Here is a 24105-nt window from a genome sequence, read left to right on the forward strand (position 1 = left end):
CTTGCTGACCATAATAGAATCGAAAAGCCATATGTGCGTGTTGGCCGGGGTCTCGTAGAAAACAAATCAGTGCAGCGAAACTCGTAGTTATTCATGGCGAAAAACTTTTGCCGAATCATAGAATAGTAGAGATAACTACAAATCAATCCAGCCATGAAAACTTTCAACCGCTGTCCCAGATTCGTGGACGACATTACCATTCTGGGAGATGCGCTTGGAAGTTTCATCCAATGGCCTGATACTCACATCTACTTGGCGAAGATATCTCCGCCGCCTCAGCAGCAGAAAGCAGTTGGGGTTAGAAGAAATACCTTTATATATATGTTACATTTTTAATTGTTGAATGTTTTTATATGTTAAATTTATATATATTTTTTTTTGTAGGGAACAAAAAAGGCGGCTTTGGCGGATAAGCCTAAGTCCCCACCAGTCTTACCTGCTACTACTACCTCATCATTGAAAGAGCAGGTTGACGAGGTATTTAATTAAGTACGCTTTTATTTTTATTACTCCAACTAGGATATGTTACCTTTGGATTTTTTATTATTTTAATTATCTACTACATGTGTAGGCTGGTGGTAGTAGCACAAAATCAAAGACTCATTCTTTCCCGGACCTGAAAATTAGGAGTTTAAACTCCACACAATATAAAGGGAAGAATTACATGCAAAAAGTAAGAACGGTGACGATGAAGAGACTGCATGAGGAGGCTAGCCATCGCATAGCCACCGAGCAATTGATAGCTATTCCGCTCGAGGAGGATATTCTAGGGGCTGAGCGCCAAGCACATATATCATGGGATGTGCTAGCCGTATGGGCTGGCCTAGACCAGATTGATGTCCAACACCTATTTGTTTGGATGAAGTAAGTTTCTTAATAAATAATTTCATAGTCTAATATTCTGACTACTAGATAGTGTTTTAAATACCGGAATTAATACCGTAATAATGTAGGATATTGAAATTGAGAGTGATCCCCGAGAAGAATATTCCATCTGATCTATACGGATTCCTGTGCCCCTATGTTTTATCTTTATTTATTCCGGATTTCTCGTTCGAACAACGGGTAGATTATATTGCTCAGCAATTGGCGACAACCAAGAAGTTGATTTTTGGCGCTTATAATGAAAAAGGGTAATAAACAAATTAATATTACGTTTCCCCCTACAATTGCATTTTCATACCTAATATATGTACATGTTAATAATGATGATGTCTCTTGATGTAGGACTCATTGGGTGCTAGCAGCCATCATGCCGACAAGGAATAAAGTTTTCTGGTTGGACTCTTTACATAATCAACCAAGCGAGACTTTTAAGCACTTGATTAATATGTAAGTTTATAATACTGATTTATTTATAATAACATTTTCATTTTTTCTTTATAGAAAAAAGCTCTTTCATATTTTTGCCCCTAACAAAATTAGTTTCTGCCTCCTTTTTTATTTTTTAAAAAAAGGGCCTTTAAGAAGAAAAGAGCAAACGAGCAGGATCAACCCACGGAAGATTCTGATGTTGGCCCTGATTTTATTACGATAACAGGGGTACGTGCTCAAATACAATAACATTAAGTGCAAAATCTGTGTTTAATACTAATACAATACCTAAAGTTCAATATTCTGATGTGAGCCTTCTCTCGTCTGTTTTTTTTATGTAATAATAGGCCCCTCGCCAGCCAGATAGCATACAATGTGGATACTACGCTTGTCGGTTCATGTTGGAGATTATTAGGCGAAGATATCTCGTTATTCCAGACAAGGTTAGTAATAATTTAAACATGTGTTTATTACTTTTTTTTAATTTAGAGCTAATGTTGTCTTGCTTGCTGCTATATATATCATGATGTTGCTAATGTTGTCTTGCTTGCTGCTATATATACCATAATGTCTTCTCTTTGTTTTTGCCGCAGTATGCAATCAACCCGTCACAACAGATTGAGCAGTACTCAAGTGTAGATATAGACGAGGTAAGAGACATGTGGGGCAACTACGTCTTAGAATATATTAGAAATGCATGATACTTAGAGTTTAGATCAACTTATTAGTAAATTTTTTGTTGAAGTTAGGGAATGATTAGTTCATGTAAATTCAACTCCTTGTAAGTATATATATATGATGCAGCTGCTGTTGTGGTTGAATTGAATCTATTGAGTTCTGATGAACCCAGCTGTGATTTATGCTGGTGCTGGTATATATGCAGGTTTTTGAATGGCATGAAACAAATTTATTTTTTTCAAAACAATAGGAGTTCGTAATAAAAACGGTTACTAAAAAAACCGTTGTCAATACCTTTCACAACGGTTAATAAAAATAACACCGTTGTGAATGACATTCACAAATACCCGCGCATAATATTCAACAACAGGTTTTAATCAAAGAACCGTTGTTAAAACTCTTCACAATTTTGGAGGTAAAATTACAACAACGGGTATTAAACAAAGTGAAGGAAATGTAGATTCATATACATAAAACATATTCTTATATGTCTAAATAATTTGTCATAAAATTAATTACGGAACTTATGCATGCAAACAATATTATAAATAAAGGAGAAATCATATCCTTACATTGTATGTTTCGGCTATTAGGGCACAAAAGAGATCACCTTTCTCTTTTGTTCTTGAGCTTATTCCAATGGAAGAATGAAGATCTAAGTGTAAGATCTCTCCCTATGCTTTATACCCAAGGCTTAACACTTAATCTAATTAATATTATAAGTACTAGTATAATATTAATGTAGTGAAAATTGAACCAAAAACTTTATAAAACCCTTATGTGTTTTCGGTTTTAGAGAGAAGAAGAGAGGATTTTATTTCTCTAGAAAATCTCTATGTTTGATAATGGAATAGAATGAAAAATAATACACTAGCTTTAGTATATTATTTGGTAAAATTATAGAGAAAAACAATGATAAATGGTCTTCCCCAAAACCGTGTAAGAGGGCCTTTATGGGTGAGCCAATGCATGGAGAATTTGTTCTTCACAAGATAAATAGGGTTGCATGGCTACTATTAGCTTTTAATCATTATGTTTCTTATATAAAATAAAAACACAATTTAAGCTTAATCCTCCTACATTATTTCGGCACTTTCACATAATATGGAGTCCATATTATTTTGTCAATTGTCTATATGTTACATGTCTCATGCCACACATATTTGTTATGTAATTTTTTAACATATTAAAAATTCAACGTATTAATAAAAATACGTCACATATAAAAATCGACTTAGTAATTTCATAATTACTTGTGCCAAAATATTTTACCATTTATAAATTTCAACTGATTGAATTTATAATAATTCATTCATTTTAATTGTTACATTAAACAATTTATTTCATCCGAGTAATTATACAATTTAATTACTCAGACCGTATCTCATTTAATCACATTTCAATTTGATACGTAAATTTTACTTCCAAAATCGTCCGTCAATTTTCAAGTAATTTAATCAACTCGCAACGTTATACGATTAATTAAATAATCAATTAAGTGTATTGCCCTTTAGGTATGACCTAGGGGTCAATCGATCACCACCGTCACACGACGAATGTCAAACTCTAGTCACCAATCATTACCGATATATGTTGACCAATTGTTGACAAGAACAAAATTACTTCCCAATTGTATTCATTTTAATGAGACTTAAACATGTGATCATCATGATCAACAATCGTGATCGCATTATTGTCGGAGGACACATATTCCAACAATCTCCCACTTGTCCTCGACAAGTGTGCGTCACCAATTCTCTTGTCCTATTACTATCTCCCACTCAATGCAAGGTGTCTTTCGGTCGTACTTGCAAGTGATCATATCGAGAGTGGTTTCCTCGATCCGGAGAATAACCGATTGACCGGATTTATCCACACCGGATACCTTCCGAGCGTGGCCACGCATTTCCGCCATTGCTCCTCGAGTGGCCCCGAGATATTGTTATAACCCCGACTAGGGGTGGACAATTCCTATCGCACTCATTCCCTTCGACTAGCCACACCATCATAACCCAAAATATGCCCATTTGACCCCATTTACGAAGGTCGTAGTAACACAAATCAAAGTTAATCCAAACTATGCCATCTCGGCGAATAGTCTTTAGTCAAAAGAATCGACTCATTTGAATACTATAGTAGCTCTCGCCACGACCAGGCTATATAAATTTGCCAGAACTCTATAAGCGGTCATTAGGCCCGACAAAATGTTCTTGACAGTCTGCCTATGTGATCGACTAGTCATCTCACATGACTCTATGGCACTTGAACTTGCCATCAATCACCTCACACTATAGTCACTTCGAGACGTCACCTCATACAAGTGACTATGGGCAAATACTATGTTAATCCGTGTTCACTTTAACGGGGTTCAATTGTCTCTACAACCCGTATGGATGTAACAAAGTATAAATTAAAGATAAAAGACAAATGTGATTATGAACATGAACAAAAACAACACTTTTATTTCATTTCAAAATCTAACAGAAATTTGGTACACGTTTAAGTCCCATGGACGTAACATGTCCATCATGCTTAGCCTGCGATAAAGGCTTGGTGAGCGGATCGGCTATGTTGTCATCCGTCCCAACCTTACAAATCGCAATTTCCTTTCTTTCAATGAAATCTCTTATTACATGATATTTTCTAAGTACATGTCTAGATCTATTACTAGACTTCGGCTCCTTAGCTTGGAAGATCGTCCCACTATTATCACAATAGAGAGTGATGGGATCATCGGCGGTAGGTACTACTTTTAGACCTTCCGTGAATTGCTTGATCCACATAGCTTCCTTGGCAGCCTCGATCTTTGCTATGTACTCACCTCCGTTGTTGAATCCGCGATTCTGACTTCCTTGAAGCTTCTCCAGCTTACGGCACCACCATTGAGCATGAAAACAAAACCAGCTTGTGATTTCATGTCATCTCTATCTGTTTGAAAACTTGAGTCCGTGTATCCTGTAACACGCAACTCAGTGTCTCCTCCAAACACAAGGATAGAGTCCTTAGTTCTTCTCAAGTACTTAAGGATGTTCTTGACAGCAATCCAGTGACTCTCTCCTGGATTTGCTTGATATCTACTCGTCATGCTCAAGGCATACGAGACATCAGGACGTGTGCATATCATGGCATACATGATTGATCCAACAAATGAAGCGTAAGGGATCAACTTCATGCGTTCAACATCATGGGGTTCGGAGGGACATTGAGTCCGCTCAATATCGTTCCGGTTACCATTGGTACCAAACCCCTTTTGGATTTGTCCATGCTGAATCGTCGAAGAATCTTATCAACATAAGACTCTTGACTAAGTGCCAATATCCTTTTGGGTCTATCTCTATAGATCCGGATACCTAATATGCGTTGTGCCTCTCCTAAATCCTTCATTTGGAAGTGGTTACCTAACCACTTCTTGACTGAAGACAACATTGGAATATCATTTCCAATGAGTAGTATGTCATCGACATACAAGATTAGGAATACAACATTGCTCCCACTGAATTTCATGTATAAACATGGTTCCTCAATATTTCGAGTGAAACCATTTTCTTTTATAACATGATTGAATCGATGATTCCAACTTCTAGATGCTTGCTTAAGACCATAAATGGATCTCTTAAGCTTGCACACTTTGTTAGGATTTTTAGAATCAACAAAACCTTCGGGTTGTATCATGTACACCTCCTCTTCTAAATGCCCATTTAGAAAAGCGGTTTTGACATCCATTTGCCAAATTTCATAGTCATGAAATGCGGTGATCGCTAACATAATCCGTATGGATCTTAGCATGGCTACGGGGGCGAAGGTCTCATCATAATGGAGACCTTGGACTTGGGTAAATCCTTTTGCCACTAGCCTAGCTTTGTAGACATCGTCATGTCCTTCTATGCCATTTTTGACCTTGAATATCCATTTGCATTGGAGGGGTCTTGCCCCTTTAGGCAAATCTACCAAGTCCCAAACTTGGTTTTCAAGCATAGAGTCCATTTCGGATTTCATGGCTTCAAGCCATAAGGTGGAATTAGGACTAGAGATTGCGGCCTTGTAGGTGGCGGGCTCGTCACTTTCCATAAGCAACACATCGAGTGTTCCATCTTCCTCGATAAGTCCCACATATCGATCGGGATGGCGAATTACTCGGCCCGTCCTTCTTAGTGGAGGAGGTGCAACCGCGTTAGACGACGAAGGAACATCTTCTTGCGTCTCTATCTCGGTTTGTGGCTCTTGAACTTCATCAAGTTCAAAATTTCTCCCACTCTGTCTCTTAGAAATAAATTGACTTTCTAAGAAGACAGCCTCACTAGACACAAACACTTTGTTTTCTTGAGGTTTGTAGAAGTAGTAACCTCGGGAGGTTAAAGGATAACCTACAAAGATGCATTTTTCGGATCTTGGGGCAAGCTTATTGTCGGGTTTAGCCTTGACGTAAGCATCACATCCCCAAATTTTCATATAGGATAGATTAGGAACTCTTCCTTTCCATGTCTCAAATGGAGTCTTTTCGGTGGCTTTAGTGGGACTATTATTCAAGGATAGAATTGCAGTTTTGATTGCAAATCCCCAAAACGAGTTCGGTAACTCGGTTTGACTCATCATGGATCGAACCATATCAAGTAGGGTTCGATTTCTCCTTTCGGCAACGCCATTTAGTTGTGGTGTTCCAGGTGGAGAAAGTTGTGATATGATACCACAACCTTTCAAGTGTGAATCAAATTCAAGGCTAAGGTATTCACCACCACGATCGGATCGTAGTGCCTTAATCCTCTTGTTTAATTGGTTCTCTACTTCGTTTTGAAATTCTTTGAATTTCTCAAACGCTTCACTCTTATGTTTCATTAAATAGATATACCCATATCTACTTAAATCATCGGTGAAGGTTATGAAGTAGTCATAATTACCACGAGCGGTGATAGTCATTGGTCCACATACATCGGTGTGTATGAGTCCCAATAGCTCACTAGCTCGTGTCCCTTTACCGCTAAAAGGATTACGAGTCATTTTGCCAAGAAGGCAATATTCGCACGTACCAAATGATTGGTAATCAAATGGTGTAATCACATTAGTCGAAACTAATCTTTTGATGCGATTCTCGTTTATGTGACCTAATCGACAATGCCAAATGAACGCTTCACTTGGGTCACTTGTTTTGAGTTTCTTTGATTGAATGTTATAAATATCATTTGTCGGATTTGAGGTCTCTAAAATGTAAATGCCATTTATGGAGGAAGCTTGGCCAATAACCAAATCATTCCTAGAAATAGAGCAACGATTGTTCTTAATGACAAAACAAAAACCGTCCATGTCTAGCATGGCGATTGAAATAATGTTTTTAGAGAGAGTAGGAACATAAAAACAATTATGCAAATACAACTCAAAACCGTTTGGCAAAGCTAGAACATAAGTTCCTTTGGATTCGGCCGCTACCCGAGCTCCATTTCCAAGTCGAAGATCCACATCTCCCTTGCTAAGCTTCTCCACATCTCTTAAACCCTGTAAATGATTACAAAGGTGAGAACCACAACCGGTATCTAGTACCCATGTCGTAGTGGAAGTATAATTTATATCAATAACATAAATTTCTTTAGGAATTGTACCTTTTGGAGTAATGAGTCCCTCCCTTATATTTCGCAAATACATAGGGCAATTCCTTAGCCAATGTCCCATGCCATAGCAATAATGGCATTCATCATTAACTTGCTTGAAGTTTTTGACTTTCTTCCCTTTCTTCTTGAACCTTTTACCCTTGGAAGCAAGGACTTGATTGCTAGAGCTCCCACTAGCTTTGGCATCTTTATCTTCCAGAGACAAAGATCCTATAGATCGTATGAGGTAGTCTTCCTGAGACGGACTCACACGAGGTCTAGTAGTAGTGGGTGGTTTAGAAGTGGTGATGAAATTAAGGTTTCCATCCGAACCTATCCCGAAATGAAGTTCTCTAGTTGTATCGAAATTATTGTTGGAGCATACGTCGTCAAGAACATGGTGATATGACTCAATAGTAATTGGTGCGGTAGCATTTGTTGGATTCATTGTAATGCACTACAAATATGGAGGAAAGGAAATATTAACATTTGCCTTTTTAAATCATACTTGCAAATTTAACAAGATATGAACATTTATATAGTGACCTCTACCCAACTATAATAAATGATTCCAAGACCCAAATTCATATCAACTTAGGCACGGGGTAGCCGATGAAACCCTTATCAATATAACTCGGTGGATTAACCTTTTAATCGATTCTACTTTTAGAACTCTTGGTCGATAAAATTACTCTAATATTTATCTATAGCCCAAAACACATCAACAAGGGCACGGGGTAGCCGATGAAACCCTTATCAAATACTTTTGTTGAGTTCAATCCAAATTTCGAATAAATGTGTCCATTATCCAAACCCATATTAATTTAGGCACGGGGTAGCCGATGAAACCCTCATCAACATGAATTCGGTGGATTAGACATTTATCACCCACTTCCCCTACGTAACAAGGTTTGTACCCCGGGGTAGCCGAGTGCACTCCCTCGCGAAATAGGTTTTCATGGTTTCTACTATTTGGTAAGGCTATGTCTCAATTAGTTGTTTTAGCGAGAGGTCATGTCAATTTATTATCTATCACGTTTTAAGTGAACTAAATCGGTGAACTACGATAATTCTAATTGACACGGTCGATAAACTCGATAAAAACAATGCATGTTTAGTTATGGCGATTTAGCGATGCATGTGACATAAAATAAAATGCAAGCATAAAATAAATAAATCCTAGTATGGCCTTTCCTAAAATAGAAAAACTATTAATCTATTACATATTCGGAAACCAACTCCATTGGTCCCTTGAACTTCGATTGTGGCACGCATCTCGAGGTAACACCGTCTTTATGTATCGCCATTCTTGAAGAAATCCGTCTTTGGGAACTCCGGAATGAATAAAATTACATAATAAATTACATAATTTCCTATTATACATTTGTAACTAAAATAAAATAAATCTATTAAATTACAAAACGGTGATACGAGATCACAATAAAAATTACAACCGAATCGATATTCCCATACATTTCGGGAAATACCAATTAAAATCTAAGGCCATACTAAGTAAAATTACATAATTCAAAATTACATAAATTAAAATTATGACAATCATAAGAAAATGCAGCATTATAATATGTATGAACATGCTCAATTTTTATGCTAAATCGCCTTTTAATTTGCCAATATCGTATATTACTCGGTTTTTACGGATTCGCGTGATTTCAACATTTTATAATCACAAAAATGCACAAACTCATATTTATGCATAAGTTAATTACCCTAACCTCTTAGGACTCAAAATATAGTCTTCACTAATAATTTGACCATAATTAACTTTTATTTACTTAAATTGTTCATAAATGGACCAAAAATTACAAAAATAAGCTATTTAACTTCAAATAAATCCAAAATTTCAAATAAATTCAAAATTTGAAATTTTAAATTCATGAACATTCTGGAAAAATTCCATGACACTCATAATGTTCAAAATCTTAGGTTAAAAATTTCGAAAATTTTCCGGAAAAACAATGTTGCGGTTTATCGATATTTAATAAAATAATCATAAAAACATGGAAAAATTATTTTCATTAACTTTTCATTTTAGATCTGGAAAAATATAATAAAATGCAACATTAGACGTTTTTCCTAAGTCATAGATTATGTTTTATTAATTTTTCAACTAATAATGTCACTATTTATGTCATTTTTCTTCAAAAATTCATAAATCATGCTAAAAGACTTCTTTATAGCCAATTATTTTACACACATCTTGTAAAATTGCATGTGACAACATATAAATTTTCTATGACCAGATTCGAAATTTAACTCATATTAACCTATTTATCTCTTAAATCCGAATTTAAAAATGAAAAAATCATTTTTCGAGCATAACAAGTGCAAAAATTATGAAAAATTACAGGTTATCTCAAAATAATATATGTAACAACATATCCAAAAACCAAGTGAAAATTCGAAGTATAGCTAATTTTCGACCAAAAATGACATTTTTACTCATAAAATCACATTTAAATGTCATTATTATTGAATATGAACAATAAAAATCCGAAAAATTAACCAAAAAATCCTAAAACACTTTAGGACCAGAAATATTAACATGCATGTAATTATTTCGTGATATATCATAATAACACAAATTTTACAAGTTTTATTTTGTTATTCATATAACTCGGAAAAACTTTTAACCAATTTGCATGCAAACAACCGTGGCTCATGATACCGATTGAAGGAAATGTAGATTCATATACATAAAACATATTCTTATATGTCTAAATAATTTGTCATAAAATTAATTACGGAACTTATGCATGCAAACAATATTATAAATAAAGGAGAAATCATATCCTTACATTGTATGTTTCGGCTATTAGGGCACAAAAGAGATCACCTTTCTCTTTTGTTCTTGAGCTTATTCCAATGGAAGAATGAAGATCTAAGTGTAAGATCTCTCCCTATGCTTTATACCCAAGGCTTAACACTTAATCTAATTAATATTATAAGTACTAGTATAATATTAATGTAGTGAAAATTGAACCAAAAACTTTATAAAACCCTTATGTGTTTTCGGTTTTAGAGAGAAGAAGAGAGGATTTTATTTCTCTAGAAAATCTCTATGTTTGATAATGGAATAGAATGAAAAATAATACACTAGCTTTAGTATATTATTTGGTAAAATTATAGAGAAAAACAATGATAAATGGTCTTCCCCAAAACCGTGTAAGAGGGCCTTTATGGGTGAGCCAATGCATGGAGAATTTGTTCTTCACAAGATAAATAGGGTTGCATGGCTACTATTAGCTTTTAATCATTATGTTTCTTATATAAAATAAAAACACAATTTAAGCTTAATCCTCCTACATTATTTCGGCACTTTCACATAATATGGAGTCCATATTATTTTGTCAATTGTCTATATGTTACATGTCTCATGCCACACATATTTGTTATGTAATTTTTTAACATATTAAAAATTCAACGTATTAATAAAAATACGTCACATATAAAAATCGACTTAGTAATTTCATAATTACTTGTGCCAAAATATTTTACCATTTATAAATTTCAACTGATTGAATTTATAATAATTCATTCATTTTAATTGTTACATTAAACAATTTATTTCATCCGAGTAATTATACAATTTAATTACTCAGACCGTATCTCATTTAATCACATTTCAATTTGATACGTAAATTTTACTTCCAAAATCGTCCGTCAATTTTCAAGTAATTTAATCAACTCGCAACGTTATACGATTAATTAAATAATCAATTAAGTGTATTGCCCTTTAGGTATGACCTAGGGGTCAATCGATCACCACCGTCACACGACAGTAATGTCAAACTCTAGTCAGCCAATCATTACCGATATATGTTGACCAGTTGACAGTAACAAAATTACTTCCCAATTGTATTCATTTTAATGAGACTTAAACATGTGATCATCATGATCAACAGTCGTGATCGCATTATTGTCGGAGGACACATATTCCAACACAAAGAACCGTTGTTACAAAAACTTTCAACAACGGGTATGTACCATAAACCCGTTGTCCAAAGACTTCACAATTTTGGAGGGAAAGTTACAACAACGGTTATACATACGACAACCGTTGTTATATCATTCCCTCCAAAATTTTGAAACACTTTCCACAACGGAGAACACCCAACAACAACGGCTTTTAACCGTGGTGAATACTTTAGACAACGGTTTCACTAAATAAGCAAACCGTTGTAAATACCTTCTACAACGGCCGCTTTAACAACGTCCGCTTTTTGTTTTTACAACGGTTTTTACCCGTTGTTATAGGCTGTATCTTTAGTAGTGATGATTCATGATGGCTGTAACGACAAATTTTGTATTGCGATAACTGAAATATAAAACAAGGAAACAAAATGAGTTTTTATTAATATCAGAAAAGTTCGTGTACAATCTCTAATAATCCTCTGATTCTAACTAAATAAACAGGGTACGCGTGCACGATCCACGTAGGGGGTGCGCGTGCGTTTTACAGGGGTGCACGTGTAGAGGGTGTATGTACTCTACGCGCGACGTTGACTTGTATTCTTGAGAGGATCGAACGACTTGAGTCTCTCTTGAATGTTTTAATGTTTGAATATTCGACTTTGAATGTTTTAAAATTCGAGTTTGAATGTTTTAAAATTCGAGTTTGAATGTTTGAGTTTTCTTGCGCATGCGGCACGAATTTGTTGTGCTTGTTGAATGCTTACGTTGAATTTCACGAGATTTTCAGAGAGAATTCCAAAGCTTTTCTTTTCTTCGAGTTTTTCTATCTCTCCAAATGAAATGAACTTCTCCTCTATTTATAGAGAAAAGTTGGGCTTTCGCGGACTTTGGGCCATAGACCCATTTTCGGCTTGTTTGCAAAGTTGGCCCAAATTGACTTTTGTTTGGATCCGAATAATTCGGAATAACCCAAATTTGATTTAAAAGGGACAAATATAATTAAATTGAGTAACTTATTTATTATTAACTCAAATTAATTCATTTATTTGATTTTCGACACTTAAATAAATTTTTAATGCCTACAAATTGCCCCCTCGAGACTTTGTCATGCCCACTTTCGATATTTTTCAGCGTGGTGGGGTCTCGACACATTCTTTTGGTTTGACTTGGAAGTCGACGGGCATCCATCATGTTGCATCGATAGCATTTTTTTGGCCATCCTGTCGATCATTATCTGACTTGACGGATGACTGGCGGCTCTTCTCGATATTTATATCACCCTGGTCATTTTGTAACCTTGACGGACGACACTTGAGTCTCTGCCACCCTGATCATTTTGTTACCTTGATGGATAACACTTAAATTTTTGTCACCCTGGTAGTTTTATAACCTTGACGGATGACATTTTGAATTTTTATCACCCTAGTAATTTTATAACCTTGACGGGTAACATCTGGATTCATATTTGTCTCACAACGTGTTGCTTATTTCTGGAGTATATTTGTAAGTGGCCAATTTCGCACTTCTTTACGTAATAAAAGCAGCTTACATCATTCATTATGTTAGTCATGACCTCATGAGTAAGAATTGTGCAAAATAAATTTAATTTGGTTTTAACGGCCTTCTTATTGGATTTTGTTGGAACTTGGAGGTGGTTCATCCTTCATCCAATAAGAAAAATGTTGGCTGTTGTTGAATTCTTTACCCAATTGAAAACATGCTCTCATGGTAATAAGTAAGCTGTATTGAGCGGCAAACGAGTCCTATATAAACTTGGCGAAGGCCTTAACCTCATTGTACCATTTGCCATCTCATTGCCATTTAGCAGTGAACATACAATCCTCATTCCACTTCGATAATTCATATTATTTGAGTATCTGACATCATTATTGTTTTTTGTTTGCAGCTTGTATGTTCATAGCCATCAACTAAGCATTCAAAATTCATGAACTGTTGTACAGTGTGCATCGAAGTGAATCGTCGACGAGCCAAACTTCACTGAGATTCATGGTGATTGATGGTTGCTGAAATACATTCGGAGCGACAAGTTCAAGTACCGTTTTCGACTTTTTCAACAACCTGATATTCAAAACCAGAAGAAAGGAGTCACTGTGGGCCGCTACCAAGAACGTCAAGCAGGATCATTTGTGTACTGGTTCGACATTGAAGATTATCGACTTGGTGTGAGATTAACGGTGTCAAATTTGAATCGAGAGAGGCATGGGCAAAATGACAACGCAAATTTCCAAGACCAGATATATGGAGTGCGTCCAAACCGCTGCCAGGAACACCTCGCAAGACCGTTTATGTACTGGTTTGAAATTGATGTAATCCTGTTCTCATTTTCATATCCTTGAACAAAGCGAGAGGTTGGTCATTTTTTGTCGTGTGCAAGTGTTCGATTATTCCTAACCCAGAGATCGTCAAGCAAGTTAGCTTATTTCCCTGTCTCATGGAAATTTCATCATTCCAGGAGGCCCCTTACATATTCTTACGAGCCGTCGCGTAATGAACCTGGTCCATCAACCGTTGGAGGTTTTATTATTCCAAGTTTTCTTGTCCATGTGTTCCGTCGAGAATTCATTACTTCAGACGAGACTTTTCCTTATTCTAGGCGAGATCTTGTCAGTTAACGGTTATCATGTTATGAACCGACCTATCAACACTTGAAGATTACTTCAGCAGGTCATTTATATTCTTACATGAACTACCATGCAATGAACCCGTTGGGTCATTTCGGTTATCATGTGAGGTATATTTCTTGAAGACCTCATCAAATTATCATATCCCATGTCGAGCCGGAGCCCTGGTCATTCTGATTCTCATATGAGTTACCATGCAATGAACACGCATGATCATTTCGGTTATCATATATATGAGTTATCATGGCTGCCAAGCTTTGGAGATTACTCAAACTTTCCAATGACTCTAAAGATTATGACAGTGTGAATATAATTTCGAAGATTCTTTGAAGTATTCTTACAGTTACTTGAAAAAGTATTATATTATTTGAAGATTCATGAAGAGGATGGAAGTCTTGAAAACTATTTGAAGACGATGGAAGTCTTGGAAAGTTATTTGAAGACTTGCTTCTGAAAACCGTTTAGGCTATTTTGGAGCTCACACATAGATTTGAAGATAATTGATGCATCTTGAAGTGTCTATAAATATTTGAAGACGGAAGATTTGAAGGTGATTCAAGCCTCTCGAAGAGAAATGCTTCACGAAGAGTATTGGAGTCTTTCAAAGACCATTGACGCTTTTGAAGACCAAATTATCTCATAGAGTTTCATGAAGACTATTATCAAGGCTTCACGGAAGTTGTTGATTGATGATGGTCTTAGAAGATGGCTTTTTCCATTTTTTGCAGAGACGGTTTTCAAAAATGTTTGCTCGCAGAAAGAATTAGTTGCTATTAGTTTTAAAAAGATGCTCATCCTTTTATGAAAACGCCAAGCAACGTTTGGGTTTTTTTTTTAAGATGCGGTACGGGGTATTGACCTACTGTTTTACCTAAGTCACCTACATACTTGCAAAGTAAAAAAAAAAATGGTATTTCACAAGATCAAAGCCTACATAGTAGTGAAAGGGAAATGGTATTTATTTGGAGGGATGGCTGCACTCGACCTACATGTTCACTCAAGCTGCCTACGTACTTGCAAGGTGACAAATATGGCAACTAGCAAGATCAAGCCGACGTAGTTCAATTTTTGATTTTTTTTTCTTTTTTTTTTGTTGTGTTTTTTTTTTGGTTGTTTTTTGTTTTGTTTTGAGGTATGATACACATTTTTTTTCGTGGCTGCACTCAGGCTACATGTTCACCCAAGTTGCCTACGTACTTGCAAAGTAGAAATAGCACTTCACAAGATCAAGCCGACGTAGTTCATAAAGGTTTGCAGTTTAGACTCTTGCTTAGGAGCATGGCTTGCATTTTACGCTCTTGCTTAAGAGCCTGGCTTGCAGTTTACGCTCTTGCTTAGGAGCATGGTGTTGTTTCAAGAGTAATAACGTTTGAGAAATTTCCCATTTATTGGGCCTATGAGTACACCGTCTTCATCCACAATCTTGTATGCGCCATTTGTGTAAACTTCTTGTACCACATACGGGCCATCCCACTTAGAGGTAATTTCCCAACCGGCTTGTGAGAGGTGATAATTGGTCTTCGTATTGCAAGGACTAGGTCTCCTACTTGAAAAGAACGAGGACGTACTTTTTTGTTGAATGCTCGCGACAACCTTGCTTGATAACATTGGAGCTTCTGTTGGGCCTCTAGTCTTTTTTCATCGAGTGCCTCCAACTCTGCTAAACGTAACTTGTCATTTTCATCTTCTGTAAGTTCCTCTTGAATAGCAATGCGTAAGGATGGGATTTGAATTTCTAATGGCAACACAGTCTCTACTCCATACACCAACGCATACGGGGTTGCTTGAGTAGGAGTTTTGTATGTGGTACGATAGGCCCACAATGCCTCACCAATTCTTTCATCCCAATCTCGCTTTGATTTTGCTACTACTTTTCTCAACAAGTTGCAAAGGGTTTTATTGAAGCCTTCAGCCAAACCATTTGCAGGAGCGTTGTACATCGATGACTTATATTGTCTGAACTTGAATTTCTCTCCTAAACTTGTCATCATATGGTTATCGAATTGTTTCCCATTATCAGTTATGATACGTTGTGGTACACCATATCTATATATTATTTGAGTTCGGATGAAATTCACAACATTTTCCTTCTTGACTTCCCGTAATGTGATGGCTTCTGCCCATTTTGAGAAATAGTCAGTACCAACGAGAATATACTCGTGTCCATTCGAGGCTTTCGGAGTGAGAGGTCCCACAATGTCAAGTCCCTAAGCTTCAAAGGGCCATGAAGAAACAGTCGGGTGTAATGGCTCTGGTGGCTGATGTATGAAGTTTGCGTAGAACTGATAGGGTTGACACTTTTTTGCGAAGTACATGCAGTCTTGAACCATGGTTGGCCAATAATACCCCATTCTCTTTACACGATCATAAAGTTTAGGTACAGATTGGTGAGCGCCACAAATGCCAGAGTGAGCTTCGTGTATTGCTTCAGTGGCTTCATCTTTATTTAGACACCTCAACCAGTGTCCCAAGAAAGAGCGTCTGTAGAGCGTCCCTTTGTAATGAAGAAATTTTGGAGCACGCTCGGTGTACCTCTACCTTGTGCCTGGGATCATCGGGTAATTTTTGGTGGTCCAAGAAATCGATGATAGGTCAAGGCGCCGCCATCTTCATCACCGTGTAAGACGCAAATCATGTTTGTTGTATCTATATCTTCTACTCTTTCAAGCAAAGATATTGCCCAGCGATTGCAGACTGACACTTGCATAAATTCTTCTGCCCCCAGTGCCAAAGTGGCTGCAAGGTTAGCAAGTGCGTCAGCCAACTTGTTGGCACTCCTCGGTACATGACCAATATTGATGGAATCAAGTTGATTATGCAGTTGCAACGCCTGTCGATGGTAGGGAATCAAGTCTTCCTTTCTTACCTCATACTCATCGAGGACTTGGCTGATCACCAATTGTGAGTCTCCGTAAATATCCATGTCCCTTACGCCTATTTCAATTGTCATTTGAAGACCTAATATCAAAGCTTGGTATTCTGCTACGTTATTTGAGCAAAACTGTGTGAGTGTAAATGAGTATGGCATTACATGGTTTTGCGGAGATATGAACAAAACTCCTGCTCCAGCTCCATCTCACCTTGCAGCACCGTCTAAGTACATTTGCCATGGAGGTAAAATGTCCACGTAAAATATTTCTTCTCCTGGTAGTTCATCTGAAAGTTACCACTCTGTCGGGACTGGATGATCAGCGAACAAATCTACAATAACCTGACCTTTTACTGCTTTTTGAGACACAAACATTAAGTCATACTGTTTAACACTGCCCATTTCGCAAGTCTTCCAGATAAGACTGGTCTTGAGAGTATGTACTTGATTGGATCAGCTTTTGAGACCACGTGTATGGTATGCGCCTGCATATAGTGCCTCAACTTCTGGATGGCGAACACCAAAGCAAGACACATCTTCTCTATGGACGAGTAATTTAATTCAGCTCCAACCAAGGTACGACTTAAGTAGTAGAGTGCTCTCTACTTGCGGTCTTCAATTTCTTGCGCACACATTGCCCCCAGCGAACGTTCTTGTGCGGCGATGTATAGAATGAGCTGTTTTCCCGATTCGGCGCCCCCAACACTGGTGCACTAGCCAGGTACTTTTTTATGCTATCAAAAGCATGTTTGCATTTTTCATCCCACTGAAATGGAGCATCCTTTTTCATGAGATGACTGAAAGGCTGACAACGTCCTGCTAGGTTAGAGATAAACCTTTGAATGTATGCCAAACGTCCCTGCAACCCGCGCAACTGCTTTAACGTCTTTGGTTCTGGCATTTCGTTGATAGCTTTGATTTTTGTCTGGTCGATTTCAATGCCTCTATGCCTTACCACGAACCCCAAGAACTTCCCGGATGTGACGCCGAATGCACACTTGAGTGGGTTCATCTTGAGTTGACATTTTCTAAGTCTCTCAAAGACGGTCTGAAGGTCTTTAACATGGTCTTTTCTTTTCTTTGATTTGACAACCACGTCGTCGACATAACACTCTATCATTTTATGTAACATGTCATCAAAGATCTTTTGCATTGCTCGCTGATATGTGGCCCCGGCATTTTTGAGTCCAAATGGCATGACTGTGTAGCAAAATATCCCTTTTGGTGTGAGAAATGCCGTTGCTTCTTGATCTTCAGGTGCCATTTGTATTTGATTGTATCCAACAGTGCAATACATGAACGAGAGTGCTTCGTGGCCAGTAGTTGCATCGATCATCAATTCTGTAACTGGCAAAGGGAAGTCATCCTTTGGGCATGCATCATTAAGATCTCTGAAGTCGACGCATACACGTAGTTGCCCATTTTTCTTTCTGACTGGAACAATGTTGGCTATCCAGGTAGGATATCTGACTTCACGGATAAATCCAGCCTCAATGAGTTTGTTAACCTCTTTTTCAATTTCAGGTATAAGCTCTGTCCTAAAGCGACGTTGAGATTGCTTTCTAGGACTGATTCCTTTTCTAGTTGCCAATCGATGAACTGCAATTTTTTGGCTTAGTCCAGGCATTTCCTTGTAGCTCCAAGCGAAGACGTCCTTGTACTCAACCAACAATTTGTAGTATTCCTCTTCTTCCTCTTTAGTCAACAGAGCATTGACGTAGATTGGACGAGGATCTTCATCAGTTCCTAGGTTTAGTTCTTTTAAATCATCTACGGTTGAGTGTACCTCGTCTTCAAGTGTTTCAGGTGCCTTGTCAGCCTCTACCTCTTCACAATCATCAGGTATCTCTTCTGCAGTGATATGATAAGAAGTAACCATTTCCAAGTCTTTTGCATCACGTGAGTGTGAAGATGGAGGTTTTAGACTCTTCAACATTGTTTGAGGACAGACCAGTGAGAATTAATACTCGTCTTCGTACTTTTAGTGGCTCATGATGGATGATGTCCACCGCTTACAAATGCTTCATGCGAGAGGGTATTGCGCTTCTCAAATCATCAGTTATGTTTACTTCTTCATCGTTTTCTTCCACATAAGTTGAGCACAGAAGAGTCTTACCACTATCATTATTGGAGGCTCCTAAACGAGTGAAGACCATGTTTGAACGAATACCTAAACGATCACTTAATGCACCTTTCTTTCTTGTACATGGCGGAGGGGTTGACGACTTAACTTCATTTTTCCTCGTTTATCCAGTCGAGTGAAGACAGAAGGACGATTTTTTGTAGGACTCGGTCTCCCCAGCCTGTCGAATACAGAAGGACGGGCTCTCTGTATCTGTGGACTTATCCTATCGAAGACTGAAGATGTTGATAGTGTTTTAATGTCTTCTGCTTCATTCTCCTCAGCCTCTTCCACTGTGATATGTTGTGAAGATGTAGTAGTTCTGTTCCTACGAGCACTGATCTTCACGGGTGTGGGAGACTTATAACCAAGCCCCGCTTTAGTCTCTATAAAGCTTCCATCTTGCTTGAACAACTCCTGTTGCGTTTTGTTAAGCCCATATGGTTCAACTTCTACAACTTTCCCAAGCGGAGTTGATTTTGTAAAGTCGTAACCTGCCTTTGCCAGTAGCTTGTATGCGTTGGAATCAAATATTCCCACATTTTGATCGCTTGATGATTGATTTGATGAACAGACGAAACCAACTGGAGGAGGTCTCATAAATTTAGTTTGGTTTGAACTTGGAAGAGGTGTGGTGACTTTCACCATCCATTCTTGCTTGATCATTGGACTTGGTTTAATTTTGTCTTTAAGATCTCTCTTTGTTAGACATTCTGCAAAAGGACTATCTCCTTCTTTGCAGCGAGACTTGGGAATATACCGTAATACGGCGAGGTAGACTTCTGTGGCATTTCTTGTTTCTTGAGTGATGTAACAGGAGTAGATGCTTTTTTAGCGTTGTCTATATTTTGCTTATCATTTTCTTTAACATGACTTGCAACAACATCTTCTTTGGTATTCTCTTTCATCTTACCTCCTTTTCCAGTTGAAGAAATGGTAGTTGGCATGAACTCACTAGAAGTACCATTTTCTTCAAAGAACTTTGCGTCAGCGAAGAAAGAGTCAGCGTTAGTGAAAGCTTGGCGTCTCCATTTATCTTCCTTTCGCCCCCGCGATAATACTTCAAGCATTGATGGAGGGTTGATGCAACGACTCCATTTTCATGTTTCCGTGGTCGACCTAATAATAACCTGAATAATGTCTTGGCCTCGATGACATGGAAGAGTGTTTCAGATGACAAGTCACCCATGCTAAGGTTTACACGAATCAGGCCAATAGCCCGCTCTCCATTTAAGTTGAAACCGTGAATTACTGTTCGACTGTAAGAAAGTTCATCAACTGTGATGCCTAGCTCTTTCATGGTTGCTTTGGGCATGAGATTTACTCCTGAGCCTCCATCTATTAAGATTTTGTTGACTTTTTGTCCTCGAATGTAGCCTGACACATAAAGCGCCCTATTGTGAGGCTTGGAACCAAGAAGCAGATCTTCATCTGAAAAGGTCAAGGCTGCATTACAAGAGACACATTGTGTTGACTGCTCTGCAAGCTCTCCTACATCTGTCATCTTGCCAGCGTATAGTTCTGGTTTATCAAGTCCTTGGAGTATTATCTGACGCTTCACTTTCGGCAGGTGAAAGATTTGTCTCCACCCCATATTCGAGGGAAGGGCGTTGAGAGCCTTTACAACTTCATTTTCCTTCTGAGGGTAAGATTGCAATTGTTGTGATGGTACCGCATCATCTGCTTCGTTTTCCTTTACTTTTTCTTTATCATCATGACCTACTGCAGAAATGGTACATACGGTAACATTGTTCAAGAAATCTCTTGGAAGGAATTCCTCTAGAGCAATATGACTCAACGATTTTTGCTTAGGCATATTGATAGGCAAGACACATGGTTTGACCACTGTTTCAGACTTCTTCTCCCCATCAGCCATGCAGGATTTCATCTTCTTTGATTACTTTCGTCGATGATGGACATGTTCGACTGCTTGCCATACTTGTTTCTTTGTCTTCTTGCGAATGACTAAGGTCCACCCTTCGTCATCATCATCTACATTCTTCTCATCTTGAGGACCTAATCCTGCTTTTGGGGATATCGATGAAGATGGCTTTTGAAACCATATAGCAACAGGTTCAAGGCTTCCAAATTGCAACATGCATACATCCCACCCACGATGCATCGTTGGCTCCTCATGCTGCTCCAATATTGCAGTAGTTTGATTTGTAGCTACTGTTTCTGGAGAGCTGCATAATTTTCTCTTTCAGTGTTATACATTTTTCAAGGGGATGACTTATCAGTCTGTGATAGCGACAATAGTTGGGATCACTTGTCTTGTTAGCCTGGTCAGGTCCCTTGGACTCTGGCAATTGTATAACCTTTTTCTCCAGAAGGTCATCTAGCATTCCAGATAAGTCAGAGTCTGGGAAAGGGTACTTCCTAGCTTGTAACTCTTTTAATGTGGGCTTGTTCTGCTGATAATTGTAAGCATATGACTCCTTATTCTTTTCAAACTTAGGTTTTGATGAGATCTTAACGGGCGAACCGCTGGTTTCGACGACCATTGCCTCTTTTCCTATCGACTTGAAGCCCTTATCTGTCTTTCTGAACTCCTTCTTTTCACTTGGTGCCTTAGAAGAGGTTGATCGAGCTTTGCCACGCCCTTTGATTGTAATTTCCATGTCGTGAGCAAGGGTTGCCAATTCTGGAAAGCTTTTCGGCTTGATCTCTTTCATTATATAAAGAATATCTCAGATCATCCTGTTAATGCACATTTACACTGCTGAGGATTCACTTAAGCGATCTTTGAATTGCAGACTCAATGCACGCCATCGATCGATGTAGTCGACAACAGGTTCATCCTCCTATTGCATAGTGTTTGTTAGTTCGCTCATGCTGACGATACGCCTAGTGCCGTAGAACCTGTTAAGAAATTCGTCTTCCATGCGACCCCAACTGTCAATTGACTCAGAGTCCAAGTCTGTGTACCAATCAAAAGCAATTCCTTTAAGAGAACATACGAACTGCTTGACTAGACGATCACCATTAGTTCCAGCATTGTTGCATGTTTCGACGAAGTGGGCGATGTGTTGTTTTGGATTTCCTTCCCGTCGAACTGTTGAAACTTTGGAGGCTGATAACCAAGAGGAATGCGCAGACTGTCAATCCTCTTAGTGTAAGACTTGATGTAGCGCCCACTGCTTGTCGAACTTTCACCTAGCTGACTTTTGATTGTCTTAGCTATCAACTCCTGGAGCTTCTTTTCAGTGAAAGCGCCATTTTCATTGCCATAAGTCTTTCCAGTATCATCTTTGTCATCGTCCTTATCAGTATCATCATCCTTGTCAGAGTCAGTGTGTTCACTTGAGATCTTTTTCTCGCGAAGCTCCACCACCTCCTTTTGAAGTTCATCAATCTTCTTGTTCTTTTCTTCATTCTCTTTCATCATCTTTTCAAGGAGCTTATTCATGCTTTGGACTTGCTCCTCAAGTGTAGAACCAGCAATCACCATGACTGAAGCGCTGATAGGAGTGGAGGCATCCTTCTTTTTTGGTGACGCCCTAGGTTTGCAAGGGGAAGCGTTTTTGTCGACCTTAGAAGTTCGAGTCTCTTCACGCGAAGGAGTAGAGGCAGCAAGGATAGCTGTAGCAGCAGCAGCTATGGAGGCAACAGAGATCTTGTGTGGCCTGGTAGGGACATGTGCAGAGCGTAGGCTAGTAGCAGCAGCGTTGATAGCAGCTTTCTTTGTCATTCCTCTAGTGCAGATGTCAACTGATTGCACAGCTGGGGAGGTAGCAGCAGTGGGAGTGCCTTGTAGGATAGCTGCGTAGGTCTTCTTGGAAGCGTCAGGTGACGTGTCCTGCTTGGTAGACATCCTTTTTTAGTAGACTTGGCTTGTAAAGTAGTAGAGATGAGAGGTAGAGATTTTCACGTCGGGTTCACCAAATTTGTAACGACAAATTTTGTATTGCGATAACTGAAATACAAAATAAGGAAACAAAATGAGTTTTTATTAATATCAGAAAAGTTCGTGTACAATCTCTAATAATCCTCTGATTCTAACTAAATAAACAGGGTACGCGTGCGTTTTACAGGGGTGCACGTGTAGAGGGTGTATGTACTCTACGCGCGACGTTGACTTGTATTCTTGAGAGGCTCGAACGACTTAAGTCTCTCTTGAATGTTTGAATATTTGAATATTCGAGTTTGAATGTTTGAGTCTTCTTGCGCAGGCGGCACGAATTTGTTGTGCTTGTTGACTGCTTACGTTGAATTTCACGAGATTTTCAGAGAGAATTCCAGAGCTTTTCTTTTCTTCGAGTTTTTCTATCTCTCCAAATGAAATGAACTTCTCCTCTATTTATAGAGAAAAGTTGGGCTTTCGCGGGCTTTGGGCCATAGACCCATTTTCGGCTTGTTTGCAAAGTTGGCCCAAATTGACTTTTGTTTGGATCCGAATAACTCGGAATAACCCAAATTTGATTTAAAAGGGACAAATATAATTAAATTGAGTAACTTATTTATTATTAACTCAAATTAATTCATTTATTTGATTTTCGACACTTAAATAAATTTTTAATGCCTACAATGGCATGGGTCGAACAAAATTATTTAGTAACCTATATACTTGTTCCATAATAACCCTTATTCAAAAGCCTTTCTACCATTATACAAAGTATAAATAGACACCTTCCAAACAAACTCAAACCCACCACTTATACACTCATGACTTGAGAGTCATGACTAGGGATGGCAGCGGGACGAGGACCCGACCCAGACCCTTTGGTCGTACCCTAATGGGTCGGGTCTGGATCTGAATTTTTGAGACCCGTGCGAGTATGCGTCGCCGCGTATGAGTCTTAGATAAGTATTTCGGGTTCGGGTCCGAGTCTGATTTATGGGACCGAGACCCGACCCTTAGACCCGTATACTTTAAAAAAAAATTAAATATTAGCCTAACAAATAAAGTAACACACATGGTTCTATTTTCCGGATTACGATCATCTCCATTTCCTTCTCTCAAACTCA

At 38.1% G+C, this 24105-nt stretch overlaps 2 protein-coding genes across 2 annotated transcripts in view; both read left to right on the top strand.

Annotated features, from left to right (window-relative positions):
• Nucleotides 1–24105, top strand: part of LOC141657771 (protein CELLULOSE SYNTHASE INTERACTIVE 1-like) — a 468470-nt gene that overhangs the window by 310278 nt on the left and 134087 nt on the right. The window lies entirely within an intron of this gene.
• On the top strand, nucleotides 1233–2066 carry LOC141656220 (uncharacterized). Its single transcript, XM_074463062.1, has 4 exons — nucleotides 1233–1332; nucleotides 1458–1542; nucleotides 1662–1757; nucleotides 1908–2066. The coding sequence occupies exons 1-4, from the start codon at nucleotides 1253–1255 to the stop codon at nucleotides 2013–2015; spliced, it is 369 nt and encodes a 122-aa protein (XP_074319163.1). The 5' UTR covers nucleotides 1233–1252; the 3' UTR covers nucleotides 2016–2066.

Source organism: Silene latifolia, chromosome 5 (assembly GCF_048544455.1).
Source record: "Silene latifolia isolate original U9 population chromosome 5, ASM4854445v1, whole genome shotgun sequence".
Classification (NCBI taxonomy): domain Eukaryota; kingdom Viridiplantae; phylum Streptophyta; class Magnoliopsida; order Caryophyllales; family Caryophyllaceae; genus Silene; species Silene latifolia.